General features: G+C 39.5%; 1 protein-coding gene across 27 annotated transcripts in view; it reads right to left on the reverse strand.

Moving 5' to 3' along the window:
* Positions 1 to 23,551, reverse strand: part of PTPRD (protein tyrosine phosphatase receptor type D) — a 722,358-nt gene that overhangs the window by 252,823 nt on the left and 445,984 nt on the right. For all 27 annotated transcript variants that reach the window (XM_080987670.1, XM_080987673.1, XM_080987664.1 and 24 more), the window contains one exon: positions 3,126 to 3,271. In XM_080987670.1, coding sequence (XP_080843796.1) covers positions 3,126 to 3,271 — 146 coding nt within the window. The remainder of the gene's footprint in view (positions 1 to 3,125; positions 3,272 to 23,551) is intronic.

Raw genomic sequence — 23,551 nt, forward strand, 5'->3', positions numbered from 1 at the left:
AGAGGCACTTCAATACTTAAAGGATCATGGGAAGGAAAGAGTTTGACTCACAGATCATGTACACTTCTCTTCTTCATATAATGCTTGTCTAGTTCCTTGTTTCACACAATCCCTGCATAGTTTATATGTCTGTGGTGTATGTCAATTAATCTTGGGGAACGTGCAGCCTCCCACAGAAAGCAGCTAAAATGTTCAGATATTTTCTGGAATAGGCAAGGAAGCATAGGTAGATTGTGGGTTGCAAGATGGGAGGTAAGGAAGGAGAGAAATCTCTTCTTCACCTTACTCCTCTTATTGTGCGTTGGGGTTGTAATAAAAACATAGCAAAAGCAATATAAACAAACTTAAATATTTTGCAGAGTTATACTTCTAGATCTATATTTTCCTAGACTAATGTTGTGCTATATATCAATTAGGACTAATAAAGCATTATATGCTGCAATATAATAAAGCATTATATGCTGCCCAGGGCACAACAAATGCTTAGTTAGGCAGGCAGGATCATACTGCAATTACAGCACCTTGGATAGCTCCAAACATGCAGTTTGCTCCAACAAGCTCTGGAACCCGACAATTTGGTTGGTGTGAGTAGGACTCCTGACACAGAAGTGAGTAATTACGTTCTTGCTTAACCACTCCTATTGAATATGTATTACCACATTCTGAATCTGTTGATATTGTGAAGCACACGTATCCAAGGTAGTCAGTATGATGTCCTCCATCTGCTGTTGGAGCACAACTACAACTTCCATTAGCCCCAGCCAGAACCTCTAATTACCAGGAAGGATGGGACCACAAAACCAACAACACATAAGTTCATGTGCTTTGCCTCAACAAGTCTATACCATTTGAGCCTTGTAACAACCAGTGAAAACTCCAGATTATTATTTGAGGTTAACATGTATATAGAACATTCATCATATCTATGAACAGAGGAGTGGGAAGGACTGAAGGCCAACTGCAGTTCTTTGCCACACACACTGGCCTAAAACAGTTATGAATGCAAACTAAAATGATATAGCAAACATATTCGTTCCTAACCTGGTTTGCTTACAGAAGTTCTAACAACACAAGGATCAGAAACAACAACCACCAAGTATTAAAGTGTGTGAAGCAGACAGCAGATAGCTTTCACACAGCTCTCAATGTTGGGGTTCAGTTCTTTTTCATCTCGGGAAACTGATTAAAAGAAACACTTAAGAAGAAATGCAGTGGAGAATACTTATTCAGATATATCATATATACTTCCATTAAAAAAAATTAAAAGAAAGAAAGAAAGAAAAAGGTATTTTCTGTTCCTTTAAAGTAATAATAATCAGGACTAAAACACAAACTTGTGATTTACAGATGTATCTAAAGCTTGGGTGCAAGGAGAGGGAAATGAGTGCCTCTCAGCAATGTATGTAAGAAAATTTGCAACAAGAGCTTCCTTTGGGATGACGTCATTAAAGTCAGCAAAGAGGGAGAAGAAAGGGAAGCAGAGAATTATAGCAATGTGGAGCAATAATTCAATAATCCCTCAATTATTTCTTATGCATCATTAGGCTGCGATATTGACCAGGAATATGATAAACCATATCATATAGTTTAAACAATATGATTCAACCCCACAAGAGGCCATGATGGCCACCAACTTTGATGGCTTGGAGATGATAAAATGATTTGAAAGCCCATAGAAGATAAGGCTATCAATGACTACCAGTAATGAAAATGGTCCTCCTCTTAATGGCAGAAGCAGTATACTTCTGAATTCTGGTTGGTGGAAACAACAGGAGCAAGGGTGCTGTGGTGGTCCTGCTTTCAGGTTTCCGATAGGCATCCAGTTGGCTGTGAGAACAAGATGCTGGACTAAATAAGCCACTCACCTGATCTCAGCAGGATCTCACTATGTTCTTAAGATGCTATAACCTACTATCTAGTAAAGGTAAAGGGACCCCTGGCCATTAGGTCCGGTCGTGGCCGACTCTGGGGTTGTGGCACTCATCTCGCTTTATTGGTCGAGGGAACCGGCGTACAGCTTCCGGGTTATGTGGCCAGCATGACTGACGCTTATGGAGAACCAGAGCAGCACACGGAAACGCAGTTTACCTTCCCACCAGAGCGGTACCTATTTATCTACTTGCACTTTGACGTGCTTTCGAACTGCTAGGTTGGCAGGAGCAGGGACTGAGCAACAGGAGCTCACCCCGTCATGGGGATTCGAACCACCGACCTTCTGATCAGCAAGCCCTAGGGACTGTGGTTTAACCCACAGCGCCACCCGCGTCCCTTAACCTACTATCTACCATGCTTCTATTTATGATTTATGATTGCTTTTGTCCACATTATTGTTTGTGCATTCATTTCCTCCCACCAACCTGTAAACAACAAAGAACTTCCCAAATACTGATACTAAACATAAAATCTGAGTATGCTGGACCAATATGCAGGCTATTAGCGTACGTGCAGCCGTGCCATCTCGCATACGATGGAAGGGGATCATCAGCAGCAAGGGGCTTTGGGGCACAGTGTACCATGCATGGAGGGGAAAGGCAAGGCTGAAGAAGAGAACCACAATGCCAACCCCAAATTGGCACACTATTACTAACCTTGTGGTTTTATTGCTTCTGTGATGCTGATTCCCACTGCTGTTCATAAACCCATTACATTATCCACAACCCTTCTGAGTTCTTAACCTGACTTGAATATTTTTTCCAGTGTTTTCCCAAAATCATACTTCTAACTCTTCAGCAAAATCCACCACAGATGACATTGGGAACTGGATTTCTGCCTTCCACCCCACAGGTCACTGAGAAGCAAAGCATAGCCAACCCAAGCAAGAGGAATACAAAAGAAGAATGCAGAGTAGGGATTAAAAAATAAATAAATAAATAGCACATCTCACTCTCAGTCTGGTCAGAGGTTATGTGGAGAACTGTTATAAACTGAACTGGAATTTTTCGTCAGGGAGAGATCCTAAAACGTGTGTGGGAGGGTTGTTTGTTTGTTTGTTTGTTTGTTCCGGTACATCAATGTAAGCATCAATGCCACAGTTCTAATATGATAACTGTTCAAAAGCAACAGGGAATAATCAGGCGATATTAAAGTAAATGTTTTTCAGAGGAACAGAACAATGGACCTAATACCTCAAATCTCTGATTGCTGACTTTTTTGCCCTTTTTGTTCCAGACAATCTTAGGTCTCGGGTCTCCCGTAGCTTGGCAGATGAATGATGCGACTCCCCCAGAGACTCCTATCTGGTCAACGGGTGTTCTTGTAAACTTTGGTGGTGCTAAAAAGGAAAAAAAACAGCAAAACAGCAAAATAAGTCTAAGCAAGAAATATCCAAAAGAGCGTGTCAAGCTGTCAAAAGAACTAAAATAGAAATCTGTTGTTTCTCTAAAAACAATATTAACCCTTAAAGCAAGGGAAATTAAAGCTGGCATGTAGCTGGATACATTAAAATATTCCTGCACAGAAGGCACTTCCAGGTAGGAATTAACATGCTGTGTGCATGCAGATCACTGCATGTGATCATCTCATATACAGTGTACATTGGGGTGGGAACCAGGTGTCCTGCAGATGTTGTTGGACTACATCTCCCATTAACCCTGACCACAAACCCTCCCTTTAGCCATGCCAAAAGGGAGATAGAATCTAACAACATTTATAGGACCATGGGTTCCCCTTCCTTAATGTACATGAACTAGGATACTGTGTCCAATTGTGCATGTATAGTTGGAAATGTACACAAATGTAAAATCAGCAAACCGTATGATTTTTACAGATGTAAAGCATTCCTGCACTTGAGTTTCTTCTATGCAGGAATTCTTACACAGAACCACAGAAATCTAGAGCTGGAAAGGACCATCTCATCCAACATGCTGCAATGCGGAATCTTTCGCCCAACTTGGGGCTCCAAGACAAGACCCTGAAATTAAAGTCTCATGCTCTATCAACTAAGCTATCCAGCAGTGTTAAGCTGCCCCTAAGAGATTTTAACACATATCTATATTAACAAGGAAAAGAGCGAATATATAAGAAGAAGATGTATTTATTTCACCATTGTAACATTTTAAATTTTATAAGAATTCAAATGTCTTTTCTATACAAAATAGACTGTAGAGCTATTTTAATCACCAAAGTCTTCTCATATCCAAATTACAGCATGCTTTTGCATGTACAAAGACACCAGTAGAAGCTATTATGAAAACAATATGTGCTCATAAACAGAGTACAAAGCCTAAAGGTTATATCTTCCTCTTTAAAATACGTATGCATTTACACATGTATTGTTGAAGCGAGGGACATGTTTTTCTGTCTAGGGCCACATTTCCTTAAGGGTATCTGTTAGGAGTTACATTGCACTGCCATTCCCTACCCCCTGACACACCAGAGCCAAATTTAGGTTTGATGAGGCCCTAAGCTACTGAAGGTAATGGGGCCCTTTATATGTCCAGCTGTCCTTTGTCAACAACAAATTGTCACTGTATTTTGTGTTGAATATCTGCTATATGGTAATTTATGGACTTAATAAGTATAGAAAGCCATTTGCACATACCAAATTATGTATTTTATCAAAGTAATTGTTGAACTGAAATACAATTAAGAAGTATATTAATATTAATATTTTTCCTTTTAAAAAAAATTGGGGCCCCAAGAGAGTGGGGCACTAAGCTATAGCTTGTTTAGCTTATACGTAAATCTGGCACTGGGCACACCCATCTCTCACACCTCCACCTATAATTCTTGTCAGTGGTCTGACGCAAGCACTCACAGGGAACTTTTGAAAACAGTTGGAGGCTGACATATGTCCCTACTGTCACAAGCCGCCCAACCAGTAAGAACAGAACTGTTCAATGAATATAACTTTCAATAGTTTCGCCCAAGACTGACCAAACATAGTGAAAAAAGAAAACTGGGAGGCAAGGTGGAAGTACTGATAAGAGTGTCTACAGATGAAGAACAGAACAAAGCACGTAAGAGGCAGTTGAATCCATATGATATCCAACCTAAGGCCTAGCCATTATGCATGCTTGCATCTAGCAGGTGTCTGATGGTCCTGAAAATTCATAATAAAGACCACTTGCCAAAACTGCCTTCCCTGATGGTTTCAGATGCATGTGCCTAAGATCTACAGCATCTGCAATATAAATGATGGGCAATCCTTGGGCAGCTCAAAAGTAGTGGCTCTAGGATTCCCATGTATTTTGTTCTCTGTTACAGCTTTCTATTTCATTACACCTAATATGCCAAGAAGGTTGATGTTCCAAATGGAAACTCTCACGAAGACCTGCCTTCATACAGGATTAAAAGGTAAAATGCTTATTCATTGGTATGGCTCCAAAATGTGATTTAACACACCTGCTCTCTCTCTCGCTCTCACCCCCACAAGCTACCATAGAGAGTACAAGAAACGGGGAGAGAGGGATAGACGCCCCGCCGTCAATCAAACAAAAGCTGGCAGAGGGAGTGAGAATGAAATAGAAAACAGTACAATCCATTATCTTTGAGATATAGCAAGAAGGGGGATCATTCCCCCTTACTCTGAGCACTAAAAAGTATTTTGTTCCTGTGACTGAATATACAGTTTCATGGAAGGCTATGAGCAGGAAATCGTCCAAGATGTTTAATAATTTAATGAGATCTGTGAGTAAAAAATCCAGTGATTGGAACCTGAGTTAACTGAAGCTCTTGCTTAACCCTGAGGCCAAATATGCCCTCTGACAAAAAGACTGATGCACTGATATCTAACTAGGGCATGCAGATGTACGTGCTGACGAGTCCTTGAAGACAACTGCTGCAGTCTTTTCTGTTGCAGAACTGGTCAGCCTTTCAAAATCCTTTTTTTTCCCCGACAGAGAGAGAGAGGCAGTGAAAGGTTCAGTGAACCCAGTACAGAGCCTTTGAAGTCTTCTGGGTTAGCTTCCTCAATGGTCCAAAGGATTCATGGCTATCAAGAATCTACATGCTTTAGAAACATACATGTTCCTAAGACTTCCATTAACAAATTAATATTCATTCTGCTTAAAGAAAACTGCAAAAAAGAATGAATAAAAATTACAGGATGACTGAGTTGCTGAAAACTGTTGGCCTTAATAGGTGTTACCCAATTAGTGTTCAGAATCACCCAATGTTTATTAGTTTGTTTCTAAATGTTGCTATTCAACTGTTGGTGAAAATAAATTACCAAGGACAACTGACAAAGCAGACAAAGTAAAACTTCCTTTATTTATATGCCTTTTACCGTTAACACCAATAAACCATTTGCATAATCTATTACTGATAGAAAATGCAACTAGTTTATACTGCCAGATTATCATTTTCTTTCGTCTATATGAGCTACCTTCCAAATTGGCTTGTCAGAATTCTTTGTAAGTTAAGGATGCACATTCCTTCACAAACGGAATGGTCTAATAAAAGCTATCACATTACTATCAAGTCAATAGTCTCCAACTCACATATTAATGCATCACCCTCTTATTTATGGAGGTTGTTAATCATGTCGAATACAGATTATTGTGGTAGGAAATGGTGATAATTTCTGGACATTCAGCCACCAAGACTATTCATGACACTCTATAGCACCATTCTGCTGATTAGCATGAGAGCAGCACCAGCTGAAAAATTGGCACACATTTTTAACCTTCTTTGAACACCGAAGTGCAAAGTCCAACAAAATCGCTCATTGGCATAGTTCATTAAGCAAAGTTTCATATCTGCGTGGGAAAATTCCAATACAATATATTCCGCCGAACAAAACGAGACAGAAGTTGCTTCCAGTAAATTAGTCACACAGCATATGCCCCTGAGTTGACCAGGTTGAACATCCAGCTGGGAGAGATAATGAACAAGTAAAGTTCAGTGAAAACGGCAAACACTGTCCTTGTTTGTCTGATTTAATACAGACTTGTGGATGTCATAATATGCACGTCTACTACCAAACACACAACAAAGGCATTTTTAAATCCATTCATTCATTTAACATATAACATTGGTCAATATGACATTTATTATTATAATAAAAAACCTGAAAGGTAGGTCATTGCTATTCCCATCATACAGAACTAAGGTTGGAGGCTGACAAACAATGACCTATCTAGGCCGCAGAGCAGAATCATCACTTGACACTTCCCAATTGACACTTCATACTAACTAATGGGCTGCACCAGTTTTTGGACTAATAGATGGCAACCCACAGATAATTTTATTCAGAAACACATTTTTTATAAATGAATCTTTATTTGTATCAGCCATCGGCCACAGCAATAAAACAATATAATATACAAAGAATATAAATAAAAAGTCAATCATATAAAACACATTTTAGGGTTTTGAATCAATATTCAAATAGTGGATCTTATTCTGATTGCCCCAGCTAAAAACCTTGCAACCTTTGCTGTCACCTGCTCATCTTGATCTGCCAAGAGAAAGGACACCGTGGCAGTGGTTGAGTGACCCGGAATGGACAATAAAAGAGGAGTGATAATCTCATTCCTCAAGCCTTTATAAAGAGTGCAAGCCAGAGTGCAAGCCACCAATTCGGTACTGCCATCTCCACAGGGACATAAGCGTTTTCCGTGTGGAATCTGTTGGAATCATCCCTCAAGTACAGCCGAGGGCAATACATTCAATCTACAGAAACACATTTAGTGAGTTGTGTATTATGGAACGGGCAAGACTGAGTTGCTTTGAAATGTTTGGTACTGTAGGAGTTCATCACAAGTACTTAGAACCAGCCCAGGGGTAACTGAAAAGTGTGAGCCCTGTTAATGCATTACTCACATACATGACACTATTGTATTTGTTGTGTTAATTTATTTATTAGATTTCTATACCGCCCTTCTTCACAAGATCTCAGAGTGGTTCATGAGATAAAAATACAAGATAAAAGCATAAACAAATAGTTAAAACAAAAAGAACATGAATAATACAATATTCATGTATTGTATTACAGTTGATGAACACAGAGTCTGGGTTGGTGCATATATGGGAAGAGTCTGTCCTTGAGGTATCATGGACCATAACCCTTGGAGGAGGGTCATGCTTTTAGTCCTATCCTACAATATCAGTTCTTGTTCCTCAGACAAATGCACTCTGAAAGAAGATGTGGAGGTAAATATATCCTGCACACAGAACCAAGAAGATTGTGGGCACACACTTGCTGAACTAGTGGTTCAGAGTAGGACATGATTGTATCAGCCCCATTATGAAGGAGGGATAGGCATCAATAAAACTTAGATCATGAATAATTGGTGTTTTTAAAGTCATTGATATGCCTATATATTGACAGACCTTATTATTTTTGTGCATTTTTATTGCGTTGTAAGTAAATAATAGCAATACCTATATTGTTAACAGCATCAATGACCGTTTGATTGTCACATGCATACAGTATTACATAAAATCATTATCAATTATCCTAGTTTTTATATTTTCTCCAAGACAAACTATTAAACATATGCAGCTCACTTGATGGATCTGGTTGCCCTTCGTTTCTTTTTAAAATAATTTTCATAGCAGACTCATTTACAGCATTCACTGCTAATTTACTCATTAATCATAATTTATCACATCAGTTATGCTGATCATCATTATAAGCAATTACTGCTCCTTAATTCTAACCTGTGCTTACAATGTACCTGCAAATTGGCTTGTGCAAGAAGTTAATTAGCTTTTATTTCTAAAAGGGCACGCAAGTGAGCTATGATTTCATGAAATCTTTTAAGCAAACTCCCAAACAAAGCTTCTGGGCTTTTCCTGAGGGTTATAAACTGTCAGTCATAGTATTTCAAAGCTAAGAAATTGTTACATACAATGGTATACTCCATGTGGCATGGCATTAGCGATAATTCTACCAACAAACCTTTACTTTGATCCTAAGACTTGCGATGCAAATAAATACATGCTTAGGGTGTTAAAGGCCCTTAAGCATGTTCTTCAAAATATTTTCTTTACTGGGATATCGATTAGTAGTGTGCTACAAAAATAAGTGTACATAATTACTTTCCTTGTCCAGCATCTTGCAAAGTATATTTGGCTGGTCATCTCTGCTAGCCTTGGTGGGCCACAAATTACAAACCCTCCAAATGCCTCTATTTTCCAGGGACAGTCCTGATTTTACAGAAGCCATCTCGGCTACTGACTTGATCCCAGAATGTCCCTATTTTATGGACCAATATCAGAAGGGTATGGAGTTATGTGACCCCCAAGCCAAGGAGATAAGTAACTATACAACCTTTAGAAGACATCTGAAGGCAGCCCTGTATAGGGAAGTTTTCAATGCTTAATGTTTTAGTGTGTGTGTGTGTGTGTGTGTGTGTGTATAGCGCTGCCCATAGTGGCTGGGGCAACCCTGTCAGATGGGCAGAATATAAATAATAAAATTGTTGTTACTGTATTCCAGGGATATTCAACAGGTCGATCACAATCTACTGGTTGATCTCTGTGATGTTTTGGTCTGGCCCCCTTCTGGCCCCGCCCCCTCGTCCCGCCCCACCCTCCATTGTTGGAGAACGGAAGATGGAGTTTACAAACCAAGGCTGTTTCCCCCCCAGCAATCCTTAGGTGAGTTGCTGTTTCTCTAACCCCAAAATAATGCAGAAACGTTGCACCACCCTTGTGCTGCCAATTACAGCAGTTCTTTCCAAGGGTATCAGGACAAATGGAATGAGGAGGTGGAAGGGGAACCAAAACAGTTTTATTAACCAATAAACAGCAGGCACGCAAAGCATAAAATAAAACACAACCGTCAGGGGCTACCCAATCTCCCCTTCAGCTGCCCGGAGCCCCAGGTAGAGCAGCAGGAGAAAGACCCCGACCGTCGGTCTCCCAGCATCAGGTCCTTTGATCTGGGTAGAAGCTCTCCGGGCCTCTCCCACCTATGGCTTTTATAGCCTGCCTTGATGTAATCAAGTGCACCTGGCATTACTCATGATTAGCCCAGGACCCTGAGATGGAACTAATACAGAGCGGCTGAGAGTCTCCCACTACCTGCAGCCGGGCATCCAGCCAGCACTTGCAACACAGAAGAACCCAAGAAACTCCCGACAGGTGTGTGAAACACAAGACTCAAACTGGGGATGTTAAAGGGAAAGGGACATGCCACCTAACTCCTCAAAATACAATTGTCTTCTGCATTTCCACTACAGCCCCCCCCCCCAAAGCTAAGCAACTTATGCCTCCCAAACCCTCTAAAAACGTGTCTTTTGCCCTCCCTAAAAAAAGCTCTAAAAAATGAAATGGGGGTAGATCACTGGCAGTTTTTAATTCTGTGAGTAGATCACAGTCTCTTGGAAGTTGGCCACCGCTGCTCTAATCTAATCTATTCTTATTGTATTCTATTTTCGTTGGAGAAATATTGGAGAATGTGAAATTATGCTGGCATATTCTATGCATCCCTATCCACATGAAGTAATTACCAGCTCTAAATTATCCATCCAGATTGCCCAAGATGTTTAACTGTGTTCCTGTAAATACAGCCTTCAGTACATATAGGGCTTTTTTTTTTTAAGGGATATCATAGTACCTATGCCATTCTATGTACACACAAGAGAATTACACTGTAGTTCATCATGTTAGCTGGTATAAATCAGCTTTACTCCACCAACTTCAAAGCAACTATATTCATTTACGCCTGACAAGGATTTCATCAAATCCAAATGTCTGGAAAAAATACAGCTATACAAATTTGCAAACTCAAATATATAGGCATGGCTGAGGCCTCTTTGAAAAAAAAATCAACAACTCCTAAAGGGGATTTTCATAAAATAAGCCTTGAGTAGACTGTCACACTGTTCAACAGTCCTGTGTCAATGTCACTGTTTCCACAGAAACAAATTAAAGCTGCAAAGAAAATCTCCAATTCCTATTTGCCTTGTCTTGTGCAAACCAAGATATTCTCACACAAGACATTTATGTTACCAGCCAGCTAAAATCAGCCGCTTCCCTCAGTCTTAATAAAGTGAGCCAAACTTTGTAAAGCCCTTCTGTTCTAGTATTCAGAAATGTAGTGTGATACATGGGTGATAATGATAATGCAGAATATTTTGTTCCGGAAATTGCAATTTGGTGACAAACAGCCTGATAAGTAACCGAAAGCAGGATAGGTGTGTTACATTTCCCAACTGCATAAATCTTGTTCAAGCAACAAAACATGATGTGCAACACAGCATTCTGTAGAGATTACAAACATTTATTTCACTGGAGATTGTGCATATTTTTAAAATGGGACACGTTATCTCTGACCCAGGCACATGGGAAAAATTCCAAACTAAGTCAGACAGCAGCAGGCATTCATTTGCCAACTAGCATTCCTGCACCCACATACTAATTTACAGTTTATATAGCTTAATTGGGAAACAAAGGATCTCTCACATACAAAGACCTTTTGTGAAAACATGTAAAAGAGCCTCTAATTAATGCTGCTTCTAATTGATGTTGTTCAATAGTATTTTCATGATGATTATTTATTGAATTTGTTAGTTGCTTTATAATGTCTGGGCAATATAACGTGTGTCTTTTAAAGAACTGGACAAATGTATGTGAGTCATGGGGATGAAGAGTATGTATGAACTTAATAGTGCTTAATAGCGCTTGCTGTTGTTGTTGATATTTTGTTGTTGTTAATATTGATTTATACTTCCAGGTGGAAAGATCAAAATTGGAAACAGAACTGTTAGAACCCAAAACTAAGAATTTGTCAAGAATGTATAACTTGCTGCTGAAATGGAATACTCAGGATGAAACGGTAAAATTGGCTATGATTAAATGGGCACAGGACGTTGGACATAACATTATGTTTGCTGACTGGGAACAGTTGTGGACCACAGGTATGAAATTTACGGCATGTAATGCCTTAAGAGAGAATATTATGAAAATGATATACAGATGGTACATAACCCCAGTCAAGCTTGCAAAAATCTATCATTTGCCCGATAATAAATGTTGGAAATGTAAAGAAACTGAAGGTACATTTTTTCACCTTTGGTGGACGTGCCCAAAGATTAAGGCTTTCTGGGAAATGATATATAATGAATTTAAAAAGGTATTTAAATATACCTTCCCTAAGAAACCAGAGGCCTTTCTCCTGGGCATAGTCGGCCAAATGGTGTTAAAAAAGGATAGAACTTTCTTTATGTATGCAACAACAGCAGCAAGAATACTCATCGCAAAGTATTGGAAGACACAAGAACTTCCCACGCTGGAGGAATGGCAGATGAAACTGATGGACTATATGGAACTGGCGGAAATGACTGGCAGAATCCGTGACCAGGGAGAAGAGTTGGTGGAGGAAGATTGGAAGAAATTCAAAGATTATCTTCAGAAACATTGCAAAATTAAGGAATGTTAGAGTGATGTTGGATCGAAAATAAGTGGTTTCCAGCTGTACAGGTTAAAGTTATTGATAGACTAAGATTAAAGATTGGGATTAAAGATGTTTAAGGAAATGGAAATTTGGTACTTAAGAGGTAAAAATTTAATGTTATATTACATTAAGATTAAGGTTTAGGATTAAAGAAGTTTAAGTGTTATATATTATATTAAGATTAAAGATCGGGATTAAAAAAGTGGAAAAGAAATTGCTGGACAAACAATTTGGACTGGAATACAAAAGAGGGAGGTATGAGGAAGTCCAGAAAATAAGTAAATTCAAAAACGGAAATGGAAAAGTGATATTGTTTTTAATTGTTCGGTTTCTTCTTAGTTTCTTTTATATCTTGTTTTCTGTGTTTTCCTTTTCTTTTTGGATTATGTATTGTGTATTTTTGTACTTCTACTTTTATGTTTTTCTGTTTAACTTTCTATTGAAACCTCAATAAAAATTATTTTTTAAAAAAAATAAAATTGATTTATAGATTATAAATGCTGTATTGATTCATTAATCGTATGTCTTTTGCTGTAATTGTGCTGTTTAGCTTTTTTTTAGTTTTCCTAATAGTGTTTTACACATTGTAATTGAATTTTATTAATGATTTGTTAATTATTTTATATGATTTGTGCTGTATTTGTGGTGTTCTATTATGTTTGATGGTGAGGTTGATAATGATTGTTTGCAAATGCTTTGAGATTCATTTGAGTGTAAAACGGTACAGAAATGCAATAAATAAAATAAAACAAATCACTGCAGAAAAGGCCCACTTTTGTTCCCCCAAGAGCTCCTGGTGTACGATGTATAGAAAATGCAACAGAGTATTATTATTTTTTACTGTGTTTTGTTTCCTGTAGAAATTTGTATCACAACATTAAAATACAGTGGTACCTTGGTTCTCAAATGCCTTGGTACTCAAACAACTTGGAACCCAAACACTGCAAACCCGGAAGTAAGTGTTTTGCGAACGTTTTTCAGAAACAGTTGAGTGTTACGCTGAGGTCTGTCTGTTTTTGCTATTTATTTTGCGTTTTTGTTTTTTGCAGCTTTTTTGTTTTGTTTTTGTGACCATGTGGAACCCAGTTCAGCTACTGATTGTGTGACTGCAGTACACTGTTTATTTTTTTCATTTTCTGGATCAACGGTCTCATTAAATAGTAAAATTCGTGTTCAACTGCTGTTTTAGGGGTTGTTTTTGGAAGTCTGGAGCGGATTAATCCATTTTGCATTACTTTCTATGGGAAAGTGTGCCTTGGTTATGCAACGCTTTGGTTTTGAAACTGACTTCCAGAACGGATTAAGTTTGAGAACTAAGGTACCACTGTAATTTATGTTGATTATATGATGACCTATTTGGATATATAGGCTATTGCAAAACAACAACAACAACAACGTAAGTCCTTCATGGCTATTGCACTTTAAGTCAAGGGAGAGATGCCTCAGGCCCGGGGGAGTGGCCTGGAGTCCTCTGGACTCTCCCCATGAAACATCCCTATTTCCCTGCCCCCCTGCCTCCGTTTTAAGTAGTTGAGATCAAAAATTTCAGAAGTTTTTGATGGATATGTACAATGGCATAATCCAGGCATCCCCAAACTCGGCTCTCCAGATGTTTTTGGACTACAATTCCCATCATCCCTGACCACTGGTCCTGTTAGCTAGGGATGATGGGAGTTGTAGTCCCAAAACATCTGAAGGGCCGAGTTTGGAGATGCCTGGCATAATCCCATTAGCACCACTGCTGCTGTATTAGTGTAAGGAGTTGCTGAATTATCTCTTAAACTGGTTCTGAAGTGGTTCACTTGGAATTTAAGTCCCTGAAAATGCAGGAAAGGAGCATAACTCTGCGATGGAGCTTTGCAAACAGGGGGTATATCCAGCTAAAAGGATCTCAGAAAGCGGAGCTACCTTTATCTGAAACATACGGTTGCCACCTGGCCAGAAAAAAGTTGACTGGCCTGCTCTTATGCTTGTAATAGTTGAATTAGCAAGTCAAACTTTTTACCTCCCAAAGACCAACATTATCACATGCTAACTGGCTGTGTAGAGGTACAAAGTTCAGATCTAAAGCTGGCAATAAATCCACATTTATTTCTATTAATTGCTTTCAAATGGTGAGTTGCATATTGGCAAGGAAATGCCATTCAGCAGCAATATTGTAGTAAAGGTAAGGGGCCCTTTTAACAATGGTCCATTCTTTGATCAGCTGTAGTGCTTCTTCTGTATCTCAGTCACAGAAGATATTAGGAATCATCTTGACAGGTCGATATGCAAATGCACAAACTCAGTATGTAAATCTGTACACGCATTCACATATGACACACATGCAGAAGTAGAAATACAGTTATCTGTACATGCGTAGTGCTTATTTTTATGTTGCATATGATAAATAATTATATATAAAATCTGGATAGGGGCTTTATCTACCTGAATTAAAAAAGGAACTTGCCAGTTAATCCAGTGTTAAGCCTTCATCCAGTAGCAAATGAAAAGGATAAAGCCTCTTGAATCTAAAAGGTTAGTGACGTGCAGCTCTTCATCCCTCTGGAACATTACATAACCTTGTCATATTCACTAATTTAATGAAAGAAAATTCTGCTTCAAAGCTTTCTCTTTCCCTCTCTTTTCCTCTGCCACTCCTTTTTTCAAATTTTAATGTGTGCTGACTGCATATGAATTATTTGGTAACAGAGATCTGAAGCTGCTGTAAGATAGAAGCAACGGGTCTTAAAATACCAAACAAGATCTTTTATTTTTCAGTGGAATTTTACCACTAAGAGGAAAGAGAGAGCACACAGGGTTAAGTTTCAATTAGTCTTTGAACATTTATGAACTATTTTGCCTATTAGTGACACCTTTGCTGATGTGGCTTAAAAATAAAATAAAATACCTGTGTTTAACTAATCTTATTTCAAAACTAAAATCCAGGTAGCTGTTACAAAATTTCAGCTACCCTGTAAAGGTGACTACTGTTAACTATTTTTAGTTATCTAAATGCACCATGATGCTGATTTTTTTCCATTCATGTGGGGTGGATTTCTGATAGGAAAATATGATAGGGAAGCAATTTCTTCCCTGCTTTTCATGATTCAGAGAAAAGAGACTAGCAACTTCTGAACATTTTTTATGAGCTAGGATGAGGCCTAGTGTTGTTGCTAGATAAGGAACCCAATATGAATCAAACAATTTATACAATTCTTTCTTGGGGGGCGGTTGTGTGGAGGGACCATCTTCACCATAAACACCACTGAAGTATTTATATTTCAGTTAAAAAACAACCACCTTTAAAACCATTTCAGGATTGCTGCTTATCTACCTGGTTTTTTTAGCAATCTGCATCCTATTATTGGAAGTCCGTATCCTGCCAAATATCAAATTAGAGAGGGGAAAGGAGGCCCTCAGTCACACCCATGGCTCAGATTGAGACAACAGACAATATGTCTCACACTCAGAACTGGTTACAGATAGGTAGCCGTGTTGGTCTGCCATAGTCAAAATAAAAAAAATCCTTTCAGTAGCACCTTTAAGACCAACTAAGTTAGTTCTTGGTATGAGCTTTCGTGTGCAAGCGTGTATCTGAAGAAGTGGGCTTGCACACGAAAGCTCATACCAAGAACTAACTTAGTTGGTCTTAAAGGTGCTACTGAAAGGATTTTTTTTATTTTGACTCAGAACTGGATTACTCATATAGAAACAATTTTATTTGTTTTAGATGAAGCACTTGCACTGCTCACTTCTACATACTGCACCAAAAGTGTGCAACAATCTATTAAACAGCAATATAATATAATTTAATTCAACTCAAATATAAAATGAATGATAAACTTATAACCAAAAATATAAGTTAATGTAAAATAACATGACGCCACTAACCAAGAGCCTAAGAAAATAAAACAGTTTCCACCTGGCAACTACATGATAAAAGTGAAGACACCGAGCAAACATTCCTGAAAGACAAGGGCAACACCACAAAAAAGGCCCTCTCTAGCAATCACCCACCTAATATCTGACTTGAAGATACCTGAAATAAGGCATTAACAGGCTCATATGGCAGAAATGCTCTTGATTATTGATTCTTCATGAGCCAGAATAGGAGGGAGAGAAGAGATAAGATATATTGTTGTTACATAGGTAAAGGGACTCGATGGCCCTTGTGGTCTCTTCCAACTCTATGATTCTATGATTCTACCCCTGACCATTAGGTCCAGTCGTGGCCGGTCTCTGGGGTTGCGGCGCTCATCTCGCTTTATTGGCCGAGGGAGCCGGGGTACAGTTTCCGGGTCATGTGGCCAGCATGACTAAGTCACTTCTGGCGAACCAGAGCACTGCACGGAAATGCCGTTTACCTTCCCGCCGGAGCGGTACCTATTTATCTGCTTGCACTTTGACGTGCTTTCGAACTGCTAGGTTGGCAGGTGCAGCGACCGAGCAACGGGAGCTCACCCCGTCACGGGGATTTGAACCGCCAAACTTCTAATCGGCAAGTCCTAGGCTCTGTGGTTTAACCCACAGCGCCACCCGTGTCCCTGTTACATACCTTTTTAAAAATCCAGCTGAAATTGTTCAATGACCACCTTTGCACCTATCATTCAGAAAAGTCTTAATATTAAAGTATCAGAATTATGTATCATGTGTTTCATATCCTGATGCAGTTAAATTAATAGGAGGTGATTGCTTAGTGTTTTGCTAAGTTTACTTTTACAGTAGAGACCATAGCAAGGCAGTCAACTCCACAACCGCTGCCTTATAGTTGTTATTCTGCTGCTTATGACAACTCTTGTTATGAATCAAGATGCTTAGTGGAGTAACAGAATTTCTCCAATGATTTTGAGGAGATTAAATTTCATAGCTAGCATTCAAATTGAAGTTTAGTGACAGAAAGATTGACATGCCCTAGTTGGCTAAGACTTAGTAAAATCCACAGTTGAGCTGGCAAACCAAATGGTTGATGCCCCAATTTGCCCTCAGATGTGCAGTAGTTTATCCGCACTACATATGAAGTTATCTTCTGAAGTGGTAGATATTTATATCCCCATGAACATTATGGCATATAACTATGAAAACTAATCCTTTAAATCGCATAATGTTTCTATTCGATGTAAGCAGTCGGGAGGGTGTTAGTGTGATTTATGTTAAACATGAATTATGACATAGAAACAAACTAGTAGGCAAATAGCAAGCAACAAATGATCGGCATGGAATTCATGCCCTCAAAATGTGCTGATGAAGGCAATTAGCACAGGTGACTTTAATAAGTGTCATACAAATTCACGGAAGATAGGTAAGTATTCGCTATCCCTGCATGGAACCTTCAAGATTGAAGGCTTCCAATGTTAAGATCACAACAGGTAGGGCGTCAACTTTCGTACTCTTCTTGCAAGGTTCTCCGAGGATCTGAATGGTCACCAAACATAGCTCTATGTTCTCTGATCTGTTCTAGTGAGGCCCTTTAAATGCAAATGCATCATTTTAACAATGATTAGAAATTACACACTTGGTACAATACCAAGCATAATCTGTTTGTCACCTTTCAGGCCCAAGATGTAGGTGGAAGAGACATTAATCAGGGTAATAGAGGATTAGAGTCCCATGCAAAAATAAAATGATGGCATTGAAATAACCTTTCCAATCTTTTCCAAATGCTAAAGGTGAGAACAAGCAACACATGTCCTGGGCCAAGGGGTAATTGTATGTTCAAGGCATGGGTAGACAAAATGGTGCCCTCTAGATGTCGTGGACAACAGCTCCTATCACCCCCCACCAGTGGTCATGCTAGCTGGGGCTGAAGCGAGTTGTAGTCTAAAGTATATGCATGTTGGCTACCTCTGGTTTAAGGGAAAGAGACAGGTTGCTTCCTTCAGCTCAAATAAATACCCTCACACCTCATTTCATGGCTGAAGTGGCAAATGGGGTGCTGCAGGGTTCTGTCCTGGGCCTGTTGTTGTTCAACATCTTTATAAACAACTTGGATGAAGGAACTGAGGGGAGGATAATCAAATCTGCAGATGACACCAAACAGGAAGGGGTAGCTAATGCTGCAGAAGACAGATTTAGTTTAACAGATTGGAGATTGGACTGAGGCCCAAACTAACAAAATGAATTTCAATAGGGACAAATGTAACGTCCTACACTGGCAAGGTCTGGCGGGGCTCTCCTTAGTGATGTGGCAGAGGCAGGTGGCATGGGGATTGACCCAGGAGAGGGGGGCAGTGATTTATGGGGTTTAGACCACCCAGGAGAGCAGGGGAAAGAGGGATGGTCAGACCATCAGAGATGAAGATGGACATGCAGGATGTGTCAGAGGAAGAGGCTGCTCTGAAGAGGGACAGGCCAGTCAAATCCCTGTCATCACCCATTCTTCCGTCTCCTAGAGCAGGAGGGAAGAGTAGCAACAGTCTCCATGCAGGAGAAACCTCAGGTTGCACACACACACCCTGTCAGATAATGGTACATAAGCTGGGGGGGAGAGCATGGTTCCTCTGCTGCTGCAATTGGTCCACAAGGCACAGAGGCTAGAAGCGAGTGTGCATGGGTTTCTGGGGCACCATGGGAGTTGCTGTGAGTGCGTACTTCGGTCAATAAAGAATTAACTACAAGATGTGTGCTTTCTTTGGCTGAGGATGCCTGGAAATACACTTCCCAGCTTCACATATATAAAACGTGGGACTCCTGGCTTGCCAGCAGTACATGTGAAAAGGATCTAGGGGTTTTAGTGGACCAAAAGCTTAGCATGGGTCAACAATGTGATGAAGCAGAAAGAAAAAGCTAATGCCATACTCAACTGCATCAACAGAAGTACAGTGTCCAGATCAAGGGACATCATAATATCACTCTGTTCTGGCTTGGTCAGACAACACCTGGTATACTGTGTCCTGTTCTGGGTGACACAATTCAAGAAGGGTATTGACAAGCTGGAATGTGTGTGACAGAGAATGATCCAGACGACCAAGGGTCTGGAAACCAAGCCTTATGGGGAATGGTTGAGTGAGTTGGGAATGTTTAGCCTGTATAAGAGGAGACTGAGAGCAGATATGATAGCAATCTTCAGATATCTAAAGGGCTGCCACATGGAAGATGGAGCAAAGTTGTTTTCTCCTGCCTTGGAGGCTAGGACCCAAACCCATGGATTCAAGTTACAAGAAAGGAGATTCTGCCTAAAAATCAGGAAGAACTTTCTGGTGGTAAGAGCTGTACGACATTTCCTCCATGGTGAGGCAACACGAGGATTCGGGAAGGGGTGCAAATTTTGGCCTCAGACAGGGCACCATAGTACCCAGGTCTGCCACTCGATGGGCTAATGAGAAGGCACAAAGTCATTCTGTCAGCCCAATCCCACCCACCAGTTTTCACATTACTTGAGGCATGAGAGCTGCTTTAGTGCAACTCCTTCTTGTTCCATCAGATAACACGAGAAGTCTGAGAGAGCATGCTAATCTCATAATGCAACTCTTCTGAACACCAGTGTTGCCCCTCCAAAAAATCAGAACAATCATCAAGTGTGTTCAAAATACACAAGCAAACTGTAGATGAATATGGACTATTACAAATAACCAAATAGCTTTTAACGCTGATTTATCCTTCTCCAAGCAAGAACCGCTAAACGACAATCAATGTTGGTTGTAAAGTCAAAACATTTAACTTCATTTTTTGATTATATAAAACCATAGAAACATTTTTTTACCTGATAACAACATGCAATTAATACAATCATTTGTTGTTGTAAATTTTTGCAGTCATTTATTTGTGTAGATCAGTCAATAAATGCAGCCAGGCATTTTATCCTCAACTAAAAATGTTTATATGTTTGGGTTACATGGCATATGAAAATTTGCAGTTCCTTGATGATCCCTAGAAAATAATAATTATATTTTTTATATTCCTAACATGAAATGCATCATCTGTAATAATGACCGAATAACCTGAAATAATTATTGCACTGCACAGAATTCACTCAATTCAATCATTCTTTTTTCTTTTTCCAACTGAGTGGCTTCAGAGAAGCAACTTTGAGAGGTTCAGTAATTTGTGTATCACTCTATCAAAGCTAGAACTGTAAAAATTGAAAATAATGTAATCAGGCATTGCAATAAATATTTAGAAGCTACACTTTGATATTTCACTTTAATACCAAACCTCTGTTTCAATGCAGGCACTCAAATGAAAGAACACTTTGAAGATATATGTAGATTTTATTTTTGCAGTGAACCTTGGGACAATAATACAGCAAGGACCACACTGCACTTTCCCTCCATATGCACTCAGACAACATTAAGTCTGCAAAAGTTCTTGTTAATAATGATGGTGGTTATAAACATTTATATACCAACCTTCTTTTTTAAAAAAAATTCTCAGAGCAGAGCCTACAAAGAAAATATCAATACAAAAACACACTAAATCCCATCATTACAATAGAGTCCTACTCAGAGTAGACCCAATGGAAGTTAATGACCATGACTAATTTAGGTTGAACCTAGGTTCAACGATACAAAATCTTGCAAGAACAAATTGTCTAGTAACAAAATATCAGCAAATACTTGGGTGAATAAGTGGTGACAACAGTGGAAAGGTGACTCCCAGGGTTGGGCACAACAACTGAAAAGGCCTGAACCCAAGTTGCCACAAGACATGCCTGTCTGTTCATCCCGCCTCTCAAGAAGCCAGAATCTTGGAATCCACAAAACTAGTAATGCAGATGCCAACTTCTACAAATCTATTTATTTAAATGATAATATTTGCTGCCCTTTACATAAGGCCACAACAAGGCAAACAGATACATAAACTCCATAAAAATAGCACAATCCTTTAAAAACACAAAACAACAAATCACTGGCTAACAATTACATAAATATGGGATCCATTAATCACAATCTGGGGTCTTCATACTGGGGAAATCAAATCTCAGCGGCATGGGATGAAATTGTATCTAAGTTAGCTTCTAGCTCCAAAGTTCTGATCAGCTGCGGCATCCGATCTACACTAGATTGTCATGGAATTAATATGCAGGGCTGGCCAAAGACATTTTGCTCTCAGAGGCCCAGGTTGCCTGCCACCTTGCAAGTGCCAATACTAAAAAGTGCTGCTGAACCATTAAGTCCACAATTCCTGCCTTCTTCTATTGTGCTCTCAGGTGCTACGTTAAACAGCTCACTTCATCCTGCTGCATGACAGAGAAAGCTATTTGTACAGATACTGCCTTTCGTCCTCCATTTCATTGGCTTAAAATGAAAACTAACACCAACTCCTCCTATTTCTGGTAGTAAAATGGGAAAAATTTTGTCTTCAGGAATACTGTGAGATGGGAATAAGCCAAATAAGAAGAGATTCTACTCAGCATTGTCTGATTCCCTAAACTTTATGTCTCAACTCAATCTGAGCTTTCTGGGCCACAGAGTAAACTCACACGCACCACAAGAAAACGGCACATTTATTCACTCCCATCTTTTTATATTCTCCCAACCTTATTTATAGGGATGGAACATCTACAAAAACAGTTGTGCATGCCAGGTATGCATTTCAAAGCCACAAAGACATTAATTCCTGCTCACAATTTTGAAAACAAATGCATATACTGGGTAGCGTCCCCGTCTTAACAAGCTGGCACAAACCATGCCGCTGAGACCCTTTTTAATTCACCTGTATTAGAAAGGCCAGTTCCATTAATTATTTTAGTCAGCCACCTTGAGATGGATTCTCAGCTGGTGCAAACTGCCTGAGCTCCATAGATGCTAACGAAGCAAAACCAATTTGCAGGCACTGAAGACTTGACCAATTATTTTTAGATTCCATTGTTAAAGCACAGTACTTGCAGGAGTACATATGCAATATGACAATCAAGGATTAATTGTAGAGCTACCAACAATAACTGAAGTTGTATGCATAATTCGTCATGCAGCAGCCTGGAAAATTACCCCTGGCTGCACAAGTTGATTGAATAGGTATAATCTGACACACTTCCTACCTTCCCCACCAGAGTACTATAAGACACCAAGTAGCTGTAACTAAGTTTCATTAAGTCTGCTAGTGATTATCACAAAGAATGTTTAGAAGGACATTTGCCTTTTCCCCCTAGGAAGTGTAATAAATGGCTTGGCAGGCAAGTCAGTCAGTCAAACAATATGGCACGAAAATGGTAGGCTCACTAAATAGATGGCTGTCTCTAAAATACCTGCACTTAAGCTTCACATCAGACAGCAACAAACCCACATTTCGTATAAAATGACATGCTGTACTTATGCCTTGCCGTTAAATATAGAAATTCTTAAGTAGTATTTGTCATACAAAGTTGTTCCCAGAAGCACTTTTGTGAAATTAAATGGACTATTTACCATTCCGCGCTCTTCCATTAAAAAGTGTCGTATTTCTCCACACATTTCTATGCTGACAGACCTTCAATTCCACCAAATCCACCTTTGACACAGTCAGGGCACAAGCTTTGTCCAGAAATAGTGCCTGCACATACATTGTGACATATGGCATAACAGAACAACAAAACATTGGTGCACGTGGTGGCGCAACACCAGACAACTATGGAAATAGAGGTCTAGGCATGCCTTTGCATCCACCAAAGTCTGTTGTGTGAGGGGACCTGCAGGGTTGGATACAGCCCTTCATTATAAGGGACAAGGTGGAAAGAACGAATGTTGCAATGCTTGCCACACATTTTATCTGGGCACCAGTGAAAGTTCACTGACATTATTCTTTCTAAAGACTGATTCACACAAATTAATACAGTGTGCATGGCATCACCAGGGCTATGTACATGGAACACACACACACACACACACATGTACAATCCTTTCAATCAGTGGCTTGATGAGGGTGTCTAAAGGAAGTGAATTCAGAACTCGCTCTGGGATTTTTGCCTTTCAAAAGCCACTCATGTCCGGATTTACATATAAGCTAAACAAGCTATAGCTTAGAGCCCCACTCTCTTGTCCCCCCCCCAAAAAAATAAAAAACACTGGATGTACATTTCCAAAATATATAAATAAAACCTACATACAGCAACAGTGTTTTGTGTTGTGTAGGCTCCTATGATGTATTTAATGGGCCCTGCCTGCTACAGTACCTGCTCCCTAAAATATCACTGGTTTGCTCATATATATATATAGGGTTCCTACATTCTGCATGTCCAAATGGCTTTAGATACCTACTAGGTCCATAAATTACCATATAGCATATATTCAACACGAAAAACAGCGACAA

This window comes from Podarcis pityusensis, assembly GCF_964106645.2.
Source record: "Podarcis pityusensis genome assembly, chromosome: 17".
NCBI classification, from domain to species: domain Eukaryota; kingdom Metazoa; phylum Chordata; class Lepidosauria; order Squamata; family Lacertidae; genus Podarcis; species Podarcis pityusensis.